Here is a 13246-nt window from a genome sequence, read left to right as displayed (position 1 = left end):
ACGTTTTTTTTTTTATGTTTGCTTGTTTCTCATTTATCCATAATGAAGGACACATCAGAGAATCAGAGACTTTATTAATCCCAGAGGGAAACTGAGTTGTCATAGCAGCAACTACACAACAAACATCAAGCACTCGTATAAAATGAGTGTAGAAACAGAGATATTGGTAGATAAGTATAGAGATAAATAGGTATAAATATACATATAAATAGAAAAGAACAAGTATGTCTGCAAAAAGTTCAAAAAATATTTCTGTCAGTTTCAGCAGTGATATTAGGTTTGATCCTCTGTCTGATGATGAGTTGTGTAGCTGAGATCTACACCTCATTTCCTGTCACAGGAAAATTAAACCATAACAGCCTGACAACAGCATAAAAACAACTAAAAAGAAGAAAATGTACACAACTGTCCTTTGTTTGGATAGATAGATAGAACTGTATTAATCTCTCAGGTAGATTCCTCTGGGAAATTCAGTAAACTTAACAGTAAAATTCAGTTTAATAGTAAACTTGCAATATTTCTAGGCCTCACAGTGTATCCGATGTTTAAAAAGACAACTTAGTAAAGCTAAAAAACAGACCTTCTCTTAGGGTCTGTAGGTGTGTGGGTTTACGTACAGTAAACGCAAGTGTGTGTGTTCACGACTTTGTGTTTTATTCGCATTTTGCTCTAAGCTACTTGTCTCTGAAGATATCAGAAGACCATTGTGATTTTCCTGCTGATTACACACTCCAGTTGTTTAACACATTTGAGGATAAATGAGTTTGTCATGTTTCACATCACATGGTTTTTTTTTCTCCCCTCTGAAAAGGCCACCTAACCATAAGCACTGTAATCTGACAGCTGAATATAAAGCAATGGATCAGATGTTTGCTGATAAATTGAGTAATCTTGTGCACAAGAGCATGTTACACGGGAGAATACGGCTGCCGTTTTTCCTGCTGTGATACATCTTTTTTGTTGGCTGCTTGTGCTTCAGCAGTGGTTTCCTTGTTTTCAGAGGTCTTTACTGAAGATATTTCCTGGCTTTTATTTTTTTGCACTCTACAGTCACAATACCAAGACAACCACGTGGCTGGACCCCCGCTTGGCAAAGAAGGCAAAGCCCCCTGAGAAGTGCGAGGATGGCGGTATGTATACTCCTTTGCTCAGCTGGTTTTCTGAAGCGTACACTCATTCCATTAAATACTGCACATGCTTTTACACAAGGGCATACTTACATTGTATATGCCCTACATTACATGAGCCATCACTTCTCACCCTTTCTCACAATGAATCAAGCAACCAACCAGGATGAAATATGAATGTTTGACTTCTCTTTGAAATGGCACATCACCTAAGAGTAACCTTAAGCATCGCAGTGCTAAAAGCTAATTTTTCAAAAATCTAGAGCTGGAGTCTACTTTGAGGATTTTCAGACGTGCCTTTTTATCCTTAGGATATAATGTGGGCTTAAGTGCAAGCATAGACAGACAGCAGCCACGGCTGAAAAAGTGGGACCCTTCCAGCTTGTTTTTAATGGATTTTTACAGGCAAATGGAAAGCTAGTGAGTGTGTTTCTTCTGAAAAGCAACTCCAGTGCACTTCCTTCCAGTGCATTAAGAGCTCATCTGTCTTTTCTTTTCTTATGCCTCATAATGTTCGTCAAGACATAACATTCACCAGCTATTCCAGCCAGATTGTTGAAAACCACGGGAATATGTCTTCTAGATTATTATGGCAGTATTTTCATACATACGTTCCAATGTTAAATATTCCAGTCAGGGGGGAAAGATACACTGGTAACTACCGCTGTTCCATAATGCCAGATAGATTCCCGGACCTCTGCAAAATATTGCGCATACTTCTCCCCTTTCCTTCTATCGGTCTGTTATCTTGTGAGCACCCAATTTGCATCTCCACAGCACAATAGCACACTCTTTTCCTTTTGCAGAGTTACCTTATGGCTGGGAGGAAATTGACGATCCACAGTATGGGACATACTATGTTGAGTAAGTAATACTGATGCATCTCATTTCCCATCACTCCAGTTGCCATCATCACCACCAGTGCCAATTGCTTTGTCATACTTGTTCGTCTCAGATGCACATAACACACAAGCGTATTTTACCAGCTTGGTCAGTGCACAAGTGCATATTGCAGAGCTCTGTGTACTTGAGCGGTGGGAAAATGTAAAGTAATATTGTCTAAAATAAACAAATGGTTGTAGCACATCTTGGGTGAGAATATTCTGAATTATGCAACATACCGAGAGAAAGCCTTTACCTGGAGAACACTTGAAGATTTTGATCAGGATTTTCACATTGTTTATCGGTGGGTGGCAAAATGAAACTCTGCGGGTAACATTGCAGTGACCTGTATATGAACACAAAACAGATTTTTCTCTCATCGCATTCTGTCAGTGTTTGTGTGTGCTTATAGAGTCTGTGTATTTGTCATTGCATATTGTTTGTATATTTGTCTGTGTGCTAAATGTGTATTTGTCATCAACATCCCGGCAGGAAATCTGTGAAACACAGCCATTGTAACAGCAGTAGAGAGAAATGGGGAGATTTTGAACTAGAATGCATGGAAGAAGTGGAGTGGGGGTTGGAAGACGAGGTAGCAATCTGTTGTGTTGAAAAGAAAATGGGAATTCTCGCATTGTTTCATTGCTCAGAAAGCATATAAACGCTCCTAGGTAGAAGTGACATGAGAGAGAGACCTGCACTGTTTGGACAGGGAGTCAATGGCATATAGATGGAGCTTGTACCTGCTAGTGTTTAGCTTGAAATGAGCTCACTATGAAGCAGTGGCTCTTGTTTGTATGCCAGGGGGACAACAGGCTGTTTACCTTGTTGTAGGGGAACAGGCAGTCAGGGGTTCATTTTCTATAATATTAAATGGCTAAAAGCAATGGTACTTTCCCCCACATAAAGAGGAGGCAAGTCAGAATGTACTGTATGTGTGCTGTGCTTGTGAATTTGTTTACTGGCACCACTATAGCATCCCTCTATCAGAAAATTATACTTCCTCTAAAAGGATGGTGCATACATAATTAACTGCAGAAAAATGATGCAGTAAGCTCAATAAGTGAGAGATTAGCATGTCTATGGGTGTGCGTGTTTGCATTCCAAGTCTCTTCTCACAAACCTGAACCTCTTTATGTTACAGCCACATCAATCAGAAAACCCAGTTTGAGAACCCTGTCCTGGAGGCAAAGAAGAAGCTGAGCCAGGAGACTGCAGCGATCCAGCAAGCCGCAGCAGCACCTTCTCAAGGTAACATTGCAGAATGCACCCCCCTCTTTAACTTCCACTGGGTTTATAAACGTTTTCCATGGTGTCATAACGGCAGAAGCCTGTGATAAAGAGCACAAAGGATCAAGTTTGCACGCGTGAAAATTTGCAAATGTTGGATTGCTAATGTAACATATGGGAGCTTTGTAAACATTATGGGATAGTTCAGCCTCTTGCATGAGTTTTGGCACCACACTTTTGGCACCACACAGGTACACATGTAGTTACATGTGTACCTGTAATTATGTCAGAGAGCTTTCTAATTTGTACTGCCATTGCACCCCGTTAAAATCAAGCAACTGCATTATGTTACTGAAGTTAGAAAAAAAAATGCCACACTGAATAAATTTGTGAAGATCATCAAACTACCCAAGAAAAATGGAAAACGCCTGCCAATGTTAAATGTCATGTGGTTGGTTGGGGTCGAACTGGAGGTGATTTACGTCCCCTCAAATGTTCTGAAGGAAACTACGAAGAAGACGCAATTTAGCAGTGAGTGTGAAAAAATTTGGGGTTCAACTTTTAATTTTCATCACATGATATGCACCAAGTTCACCAAAAAGGACGGAGGGGTTTGCGAGGGGTGATTCTGGTGGACCAATTATCTGCAATAACGTGTATGTTAGCATGTCAAAAAAAATAATAAGAAATAACTGATTATATTCAGAATGTGTATAATAAAAATACAGATGTAAAAAAAAATCAAGAAACTGCAGTTACACTGAAATCATCTAAAATGACAGACTCTCTGTTGCGTCTGTATCACATATTCTTTCAACCATGTACTACTATTATTTCATGATGCTGCGAGATTATTCAAGAGCACCAGAAGTAATTTAGTCTTTATTGTAGCTTATTCTATTTCTGCACTCACTGTAAATCATTTTGGACACAGGCATCAGCTAATTAGCTAAAATATAATTGTAATTTAATTACTTTGGCCTATCCTCTGTGTAGAGGCCTGACCTTTTTACCTCTGTCAGTGCGCTTTGATAAACGTGCTTTGTGGGAACAGAAAGCAGTAGAACGTGATCATTTTTTACAAGGTCAGCTGAAAAAAAGAATGAGCCCTTTCTTTCACAGTTTCCTCATGTAACAGACTTTTTTGTCAGCTCTCCAATTGTGGTCTGTTCTTTAAGTTGACAAGTTGACATTTTTCAACTGCAATAAACATCATGAATTAAGTATGTTTTCATTACAATATATGTATAATAGATTACAGTACTGCAGTAGTGGAAATAGACAAGCGCATAGCGCTGGCAGAGATTCAGAGAGTGAAAGAGGGAGTGTAGGGGAGGAGGCCGGCTTTTAACGGTGCATGTGGCAACAGCTGGTGTAACAGCACGTCAGAGAGGCCAAGTATAATCAGACATCTCTCTGCTCAGGTGTATAGGGACCGAGGAATCCACCATCCAGCTCCTGATTACTGATTACACAACTTAGTGAGCTGTCAGACAGTTGCTATGATGAAACCTAAGCATCATCAGTTGTCGGTTACACCTCAGGCTACAATCCACACTCTGTTTTCTAAGAAGTTCAATTCCCAGGGAGTTCTATGTGAAGGAAATGAACTCTGTGAATACAGAAATAATGCATATTAATAGTTTATGTACAAATGTGTTTTGTTTTGTTTTTAAAAACACCACAGGCAAAAATGTGTTTTTTATGCAAAGGTCAATTTTGAGATATCAGTGAGTTTTGCTCCATAACGTGCCTTCTTTCAAAATATGCCTTAATTGAGATCCTATCTTGTTTGCTTATGTAAATGTAAAATTACAGAGTACTTGTAACACATAATAATATTATTAATGTAAGTAATGTAATGTTTTCACAGTACATCATTTTTCTTAGTTGCATTGCTAGTTTAAGCAGTTAGTTTATTTGTATGTTGAACTGTGTTGTGTAATTCTTTCTTGCATCATGTGTCACTGCAGCTAACCACTAAAAACACACATGGCTATATGTGTTCCTGTTTGCTTTGTTCTGATCCATTATCTATATTATTTGATTAAACTAGTAATTTGGTCATTTCCCTGATAGTCAGCTGCTGGCTTTGTAGGCTCATTCCTTTATAAAGACTACTCATGACTTGTACACTCTTGCACTCTTGCAAACAGCCGTTTCTGTTGCTCTACTGCTGCTTCGCGGATGTAGTAAAGAAGCTGTTTCCTCAACTATGCTGAATAATGTCACTGGAGATTTACAGTGAGACTGAGTCACACATAAGAACTCAAAAACCATGGCCGTTTGATGCAGTTGATATGATGGTTTTGTCTGCCTCTGGTGTTTAAAGTCTGCCCACAAACATTGGCACAGAGACCTCCCTTGGACTCTCCCACACAAGTACAGGCTTGTACACATCAAACTCACTTCCTCCCTTGGTTACTCTCTCTTTCACCCTCCTTTACCTCGGTCTATTTCTTCACACACAAATGTGCAGGCAAATGGGTATATCAGCGCTCACTGGGTTGGGGGGCGAAAAAACATCCCATGTTGAGTTTATCAAGCAATTTGAATGTGATTATGCAAATGGGCTTTGCTTGATCCATGCAACAGTGTGGACATCTGGAGTCCACACTGACTGTGATAAGTTACACTCGCTCACAGCCGTTCATGTCTGCAGCGAATGTTTATGGCTGCTGAACTGTTTCAAAGTATGAAAGCGCCTTCATTTGTATTCCTCACACACACCCTTGAAAGTTAGCCTTTATAAAAGTGAAGGAAATGAGTGGGGGAAAGTGCATCTGTTACTTTTCAGCCAATTTACAAAGTTCTTGCCATTTTTTTAAACTGGATATAGGGATGGGCACACAGCTATCAGATGTGACTGTTCAGTCATCGTGTGTATAGAAGCTGCATAAAGATATTAAGAGATACAAGTGAAGAACGCAGCATGCAGCTGTAAACCTTCATATCCATGTCTGTTCATTTCAGGTAAAGTATTCACATATACACAGCCCAAAGAGCTTTGCAACGTTTTTTAGTTTCTAATGGTAGCACATTATTTCAAAACAAGCATGTAACATTATACAAATTATGTATTTGTTAACCTGTCATACTGCAGCTTTTTCAGCTTTTTATAAAAGAAACCATTTAATCTTGAACAGTTTACAAAATGTACATCCTCACCAAGTGTGATTAGGCTTTGAGATTTAGTGCCACCAACAAACTGCACGTTGTGATCTATTTGTTAGATTTGTTGGCGATACGAAAAATCAGAATAACACCAAATCCTTTGCTTGTTGCTGAATACATTTGCAAATTCTTAATGAAATAGTACTCCGACAACCACGTCTTTAACAAACATGGTGTCAGTGTAATAATGTTCGAGGCTGCATTTACTTCATACATTTCCTGTTGTTGTTGTCATTCTCTTTGTGGTAGAAGTTGTGATAATAAGATATCTGTCACTGAGATTTTTAGTGTCGTACAAAAGTAGTAATTTTCTCTTAGCTTACTGCATATGTGTCTCTTGGGGATGGTTATTTTGCCACAGTTCATTTATCTTCAAATATAAAGACCCCAGATAATGACAGTACCATCACACTCTCTCAGTATATAGCAGAATCACAGGAATATGCCCCATTTGTCACCAGCTGGTTTCCCTTTTACTGTTTTTGAGTCAGAGCTATAATGCGGTCCAGGCCAGAAACCATCAGGCAGCAAGCGAAAAATGGTGTGTCCATGATCTAAAGTGCTGATACCACAGTAATGCCAGATAGAGAAGCTGCCCAGTTAAATGCAATGTGACCCTGACAGTCGGTTATCTATTGTATTGTGTATGCCACAGCCAAGCTGCTCGTCCATATTGATGTTGCCACTGACCTTAAGTTGTTCCTTTTTCCAGTTATAAAAAGTCTACAGTGATAAACCTTTTTTTTTTCTGAGTCACTGATTGCAGTAGGGAAGGGATAACAGAGGACACTGTGGTAAATTGGATACTGTCAGAGGTACTATATCAATGTTCAGCTCTATAGTTTTCAAATGAAGGTAAATGAGTGTATCAGCTTCTATAGCTGTAATTTTAACTCATTTTATCTGTCTGACTGTGCAGGTTGGCAGGGAGGTGTAAAAAAGGTCTCTGTGAAAGGTTTATCTAGTTAAGGCTTACAGATTATGCCTGTTAATTAGAAATGACTAATTACGGTGTTGATCCTCAGCACATAATGTGTATAATTGAGGTTCAGTGCGGACACGGATGGATTTTGCTGTCTTTCAAGAAGGCTATGAATTTATTAATCATTGTTGCTGCCTTTCATGTTGTGTATTGTTTTGTTATTTCGCTTGTGTTTGATAAAAAATTGTATTCACTCATAATTTTATTAATGGGCATTCTCGCACATGCTGACACGTAGATGTTCTGCACAGGTAAAGGTGGTGCATCTGGCTTCACAGCAGACCCCAGCCAGCTGAAAGGGGAGATTTACCACACAGCGCTGAAGAAGAGCTCCCAAGGATTTGGATTTACCATCATAGGAGGTGACCGCACAGATGAGTTTCTGCAGGTGAAAAATGTGCTCAGCGACGGTCCTGCTGCCCAAGACAAAAAGATGGCATCTGGTGAGCAAAACCTTTGAAAATATGCTCACAATTTACTACAGAAAAGGACCAGTAAGAGCTGATACACTTATTCAAATAAACATTAAAATCCCATTTAGCTGGAAGGGAGATCCATGTGTTCACTAATTTCTGCAAAGTTGCTGAAAATTCTTTTGTAGCTAACGTGTACCTACTGTGTTACTATGATGCACCTTCAGGTATCAATTTTACATCTGTGGTCTTCACTTAACCTAACACTGCCCCATGAGTTTCAGTAAATAAAGCAATAACAACTTTAGCATTGTCAGGGGCATTGTTTTATAGCAGGCTGATTATGGTGGGCGTGAAACCATCTAAAAGCTTTATTGTTCAGGTTCTGATCTTGCCTTTGGGCTGTCTACATAAACCAACAGCCATGAGGCTGTGTGTGATGGTTACAGTAGTATGATGTGACAGAAATCTACGCCTGTCTCAGCTCCTGTTGTTGAATACTGTTCAGGTCTGTTCAACAATGTAGTGAGTAAAGAGGGGACAAGAATAAAGTAGGAATGAATGAGATAAAAGGAAACTCAAACGGTACCAGGAGCTGCCAAAATGAAAATATGAGAGAGTAGTGAAGGGGAAAAGGACATTTCAGAGAAAAGCACTGTCTGGCAAAAGGAGAAAGGACTCCTCCAAGAAAAGTAGAGAGGTGATGTCTAGATTAAAAAGCACGGGATTAATTCTTTCTTGTTACATTCTTTCCTTTCTCCTTGTCTTAGGTGATGTGATTGTTGAGATTAATGGGGTATGTGTGCTGGGGAAGACCCATCCAGAGGTAGTGCAGATGTTTCAGTCCATTCCCATTAACCAGTATGTGGACATGGTTCTTTGCCGTGGATACCCGCTTCCTCCTGACGTTGATCTAGACAGCGACGATCCTCTTCCCCCTCCTCCTCCTCCGCCGGACACCCAGCCCCAGCAGGCTCTGCATGGTGGAGAGGTGGTGACAGCTGTGCCCCTGATCAATGGACAGCCACTGCTTGTCAAAGGTGACGTCCTCCATGGCTCCTCACAGGAGCTCCACTATGTTACTACTGATGCCAGTGGCCGTCCTGTTGTGGCTGCTCTGCCAAACGGGAGGCAGGGTGGAGAAGCAGCCACAGCGATGCTCCAACCAGAGCTGGTAAGCGTGCCACTGGTCAAGGGGCCTGGTGGATTTGGTTTTGCCATTGCTGACTGCCCTCTGGGACAGAAGGTGAAGATGATCTTGGATGCCCAGTGGTGCCGCGGCCTGCAGAAAGGAGACGTGATTAAAGAGATCAACAGGCAAAATGTGCAGTCGCTTAGCCATGCACAAGTGGTGGACATCCTTAAAGACTTACCAGTGGGCAGCGAGGTCAATGTACTGGTGTTGCGAGGAGGTGAGAGACTGAAATAACAACACATGTTTGCACTTGTCTGTCTGACTCACCCTCATGCCTGTCTTTCTATCTGCCTAACTTTTTTTTGTGCATCTATAGATTCATGTGGCTCACTAGCAATAGATCCATATTGTCTGTTCTTTCTCAGCAAGCAATCTTTGTTTTTCCTCCTCAGTGTATCCCTCTATTATTCTTATGCTTTTATGCCCTTGTGTGTGTGACATAATATGCTATTACTGTCAATGCAACTCCAACAGTGCCCATGGGAGGTGAGGTCAGCGTGTTGATACTGAGAGGAGGTGAGGTGGTGTTGTGGCTGGTTGGGGGGCACTGACTGACTACACACTGTTGTTCTGTAGAAGTCTGGGTGATGCCACTTTGACTGCGATCTGTGTAAGGTCACCACAGCAGAGAATGCTGCCTGTTTAGCTGAATAGATCTAACAGTGCCACTGTACTCTAACTCTTGCAAATGATGATCAGACTCAATCCATCAGAGTCGCATTTTCTGGCATGCAGACTCTACATGTTTAACATTTCTTGAGCGTTCCTTCTCTTTTCTTTCATTTAATCTACATCTTTTTATGACAACTCCCATTGAGGTGTAATGCTTTCTGTTACAAGTGAGTGAGCAGGAATTATGTAAGTGTGGGGATGTTCTTTATTCCAAGTAGCAAAGAGAGGAGAGTAGACACCCTACAAATGTCTCCTAAATCCATCTCCTGCCACCCCAGGGATTTACTGTGCTAGTCGATGAACCCTGGATTGGCTTTGATCATCAGCAGAGCGAAGGAGATCTCTGCATGCTTCTTAGGGATCCATAGCTAAATGGCTGTAGAGGGAACGTCCTCAGGGGCTTCCTCCCCATAGCCACACCTCGAGCCTCTGCCTCATATCCCAGAACACCCACGCTACGTATGCTCACTCTTTTGCCGCCATCACCACTTCCTGCTCCACTGACGCACTGCATGACCCCACAGTTAAAGCAGAGCTGGGCTCAGCTTCGTCCAGCCTGTCCAGTTAAAGCGCTAATGCTAGTTTTAACCCTCATTAGACAATTGCCTGTGGCGTGGAAGAGGATCCCGGTGCTCCTGTTTGTGGGATTGGTGGGCATCAGTGCTTAGAGAAAGAATAGAAGAAAAAGAGTTGTGTGGGAAGGTGTGTGTCATGTGTATGTATGGTACAGTTGTCTTATTTCATGCCATTGATGACTCTGATGTTGGATTGGGAATTTTGCAATGAAGCGGAAAAACACCGCTGTGTCTCCCCTTTTACATCAGGCTCCATTAAGCCCTCATCAGCCGTGTTAGCCCAGCTCCACGGGACTCCAGGCTCTAGAGCAGTGTTTGTTAATTCACTTAAAGCAGGGCGTTGAGATGGGGGGGGCTCAGATGGAATATGTGGGTGTGCTGTACAGTGAACAGAGAGCAGGAAGGGAATCTTCAGTCAGTGAATTATATGCATGAATCTCTAATGCCCTCACCCACTCTCTTACAGTTGATTTGTCACCTCTTCAGCACGTGTAGTATCTTGATATTTCTTATGTATCTTTAAACGCACATGAATGTATTTTCCCTAATGGATGATTCTTTAGTGAGCACAGCTCTCGAGTTTAGAGCAGCACTGGTTTATTTTTATGCTCGCTCTCTCTGTCGGAGAGTCACTGCCATCTGGTGGACAGTGACTCAGTGACTCTTGTTCCAAATCTTGTTTTCATTTCCTAATACGTTTCTGTTGTCTGTCTGTGTCTCTCCATAGGTCAAACATCGCCTGTGAAGAGTCTGAAGCCTGTGAGTAAAATCTTATCTTTGTCTATTTCTTCATTATTGTTTCCCCACGGGGGATATATCCCTCAATTTGATTTCAAAGCGTTTTGTCCTTCAGCCTAACCAGCTTCTGTTGCATTGAATTAAATGATAGCAATAAATTTGAATATTGATTATGTTTCTGGGCGCCTTCTTTTGTTTGCTCTGAAAAACAATCTTAATTACTTCCTTTCTGTATTCGTAGTCTTACGGCTATTGTCAGGGGACTGCAATGGTAATGAAGCATGGATGAGCCTCTGTAGATATCGTGGTATTATTAATGCAACAGTTTTAGATAAGAAACTTGCCCTATCTGCCTGAAGAGGCCTGTCATAGCCTTTGGGGAAATCTTTACTTTTTAAAACATATTGTATCCAAATCCCTTTGCTTAGAATTTAAAACAATAGGAAGTAAGTAAAGTGAAACTGCTTGATGTTTTCATAAAAAGTGACCTTTATTGCTTTTGTAATCCATCACCGTTAGATGCTCATCCACTAGCTTTTGATAATGAGCCATATTCTACATAAATGGTTTTATTTTTTGAAAACATGAAGCAACATGTGTCTGTCAGAGACAGGAAATGACGGCCAGTACAGAAACTCTGGACATTGTCACAGACTCGGCACCTCAGGCCTTGCCTTACCACTCCAACACAAGCACCCTGCGCTCTGCCGATTCTCCCAAACGAGATGCTACAGAGATATACTTGAAGTCCAAAGCTCTTTTGGAGAGCAGACGTAAGTTTAGGCCAGCATCACTTGTTCATATAATTTTGTAAACCTTTTGTCGTTCTGGCCAGCTTTAAACACTAGGAAAATTATGCCCACAGAGCCTCACGCCAAAGATATAGATGTTTTTCTGAAGCGGGACATTGAAACAGGCTTTGGCTTCCGTGTTCTGGGAGGAGAAGGGCCACAACAGCCAGTAAGTGTATAAATGAGTGTCTTGAAAGTATATTTTAATTTCTGGTTAAAATTATACAATTTTATGTATTTATTAGACACTGACCCAGTGGTCAGGGTCTGTTATTAACCCCATATCAGAATGTATTTCCCCAGGTGTACATTGGTGCCATTGTGCCTAATGGAGCTGCAGAGAAGGACGGGCGTCTCAGAGCTGGAGACGAACTTATTGGCATTGATGGCGTGATGGTCAAGGGTCGTTCGCACAAGCAGGTTTTGGATCTGATGACCAACGCTGCCCGAAATGGCCAAGTTATGCTGACTGTTCGTAGGAAGGTGATCTACAGAGGTGAGTAACAAGCCAAGCAAAACCTGGCATGTTTGTCAACTTTTTGTAATTAAAAGTACATTCAGGAGCTTTATTGCACTAGATTTTTTAATTTATCAGATTGGATTAGAGTAAAACTTTAATGTGCCCAAGTTTGTTTTATAGGTAGTAGTCCAACACATACACACATACTACACAGTGTAAAAACCTAATACTGGGTCCAAATGTACCAATGTCACCATAAAAAGTGAGGGAGACATTTCAAATTTGGTTTATTATTAATATCTTACGCATGCCATGCAGACTAGGAGCAGGCAGGAATCAAACCACCAACCGATTAGTAGATGACGAGCTCTGCTTCTGAAGTACAGCTACTCCAGACTAAGACTGCTGAACCAGCAAATAATAAAAAATAAACAGTAACAACATGTTAATAATGAATGCATGCATTTAAACTGAGTTGCATGAGGTGTAGCAGGTCAAAGAAAAGAGCACTAGGAAACAGAATGTGTCTCTGCACTTGCTATGCATTTTCATTTACTCCAAGTAACATTTTGGATATTTGGGATTAGTTGAGTTACACAAAACATTTATCCTGTTACCAAGATAGACACTGTCCAGCACAATCATCATCCATGTTTTGTAGACCTGTAGACCATATAGCTCAAAGACAAGACAGTTCAAATCGTCTCAGATTCCTCAAGGATACACACCTCAACACTCAAATTTTAAAAAGAATTGTTCAAGACAGAAATGCATTAGCATCTGTATCCTTTCATATCAGATGTGACAGATGAAGATCCTCAGGAAATGGCGCCGGTGCTGGTGAATGGTTCTCCCAAACTACCTCGCCTACCGATGCCGAGTGCGCTGGACCACGAGTCTTTTGACATCACACTCCACCGCAAGGAAACTGAAGGCTTTGGCTTTGTGATCCTCACGTCCAAGAGCAAACCTCCACATGGAGGTGAGTTCAGTCTTTTCAGTCAGCT

At 41.1% G+C, this 13246-nt stretch overlaps 1 protein-coding gene across 3 annotated transcripts in view; it reads left to right on the top strand.

Annotated features, from left to right (window-relative positions):
- magi3b (membrane associated guanylate kinase, WW and PDZ domain containing 3b) overlaps window positions 1-13246 on the top strand; it is a 126024-nt gene that overhangs the window by 103630 nt on the left and 9148 nt on the right. For all 3 annotated transcript variants that reach the window (XM_080892210.1, XM_080892209.1, XM_080892211.1), the window contains 10 exons: window positions 1051-1130; window positions 1934-1991; window positions 3154-3260; window positions 7647-7838; window positions 8579-9220; window positions 10978-11009; window positions 11596-11761; window positions 11854-11948; window positions 12068-12275; window positions 13039-13221. In XM_080892210.1, coding sequence (XP_080748336.1) covers window positions 1051-1130; window positions 1934-1991; window positions 3154-3260; window positions 7647-7838; window positions 8579-9220; window positions 10978-11009; window positions 11596-11761; window positions 11854-11948; window positions 12068-12275; window positions 13039-13221 — 1763 coding nt within the window. The remainder of the gene's footprint in view (window positions 1-1050; window positions 1131-1933; window positions 1992-3153; window positions 3261-7646; window positions 7839-8578; window positions 9221-10977; window positions 11010-11595; window positions 11762-11853; window positions 11949-12067; window positions 12276-13038; window positions 13222-13246) is intronic.

The sequence above is a fragment of the Rhamphochromis sp. 'chilingali' genome (genome assembly GCF_963969265.1).
Source record: "Rhamphochromis sp. 'chilingali' genome assembly, chromosome: 9".
Lineage (NCBI taxonomy): Eukaryota > Metazoa > Chordata > Actinopteri > Cichliformes > Cichlidae > Rhamphochromis > Rhamphochromis sp. 'chilingali'.
Note: the sequence above shows the minus strand (reverse complement) of the source record. Positions and strands in the feature narration are given on the sequence as shown.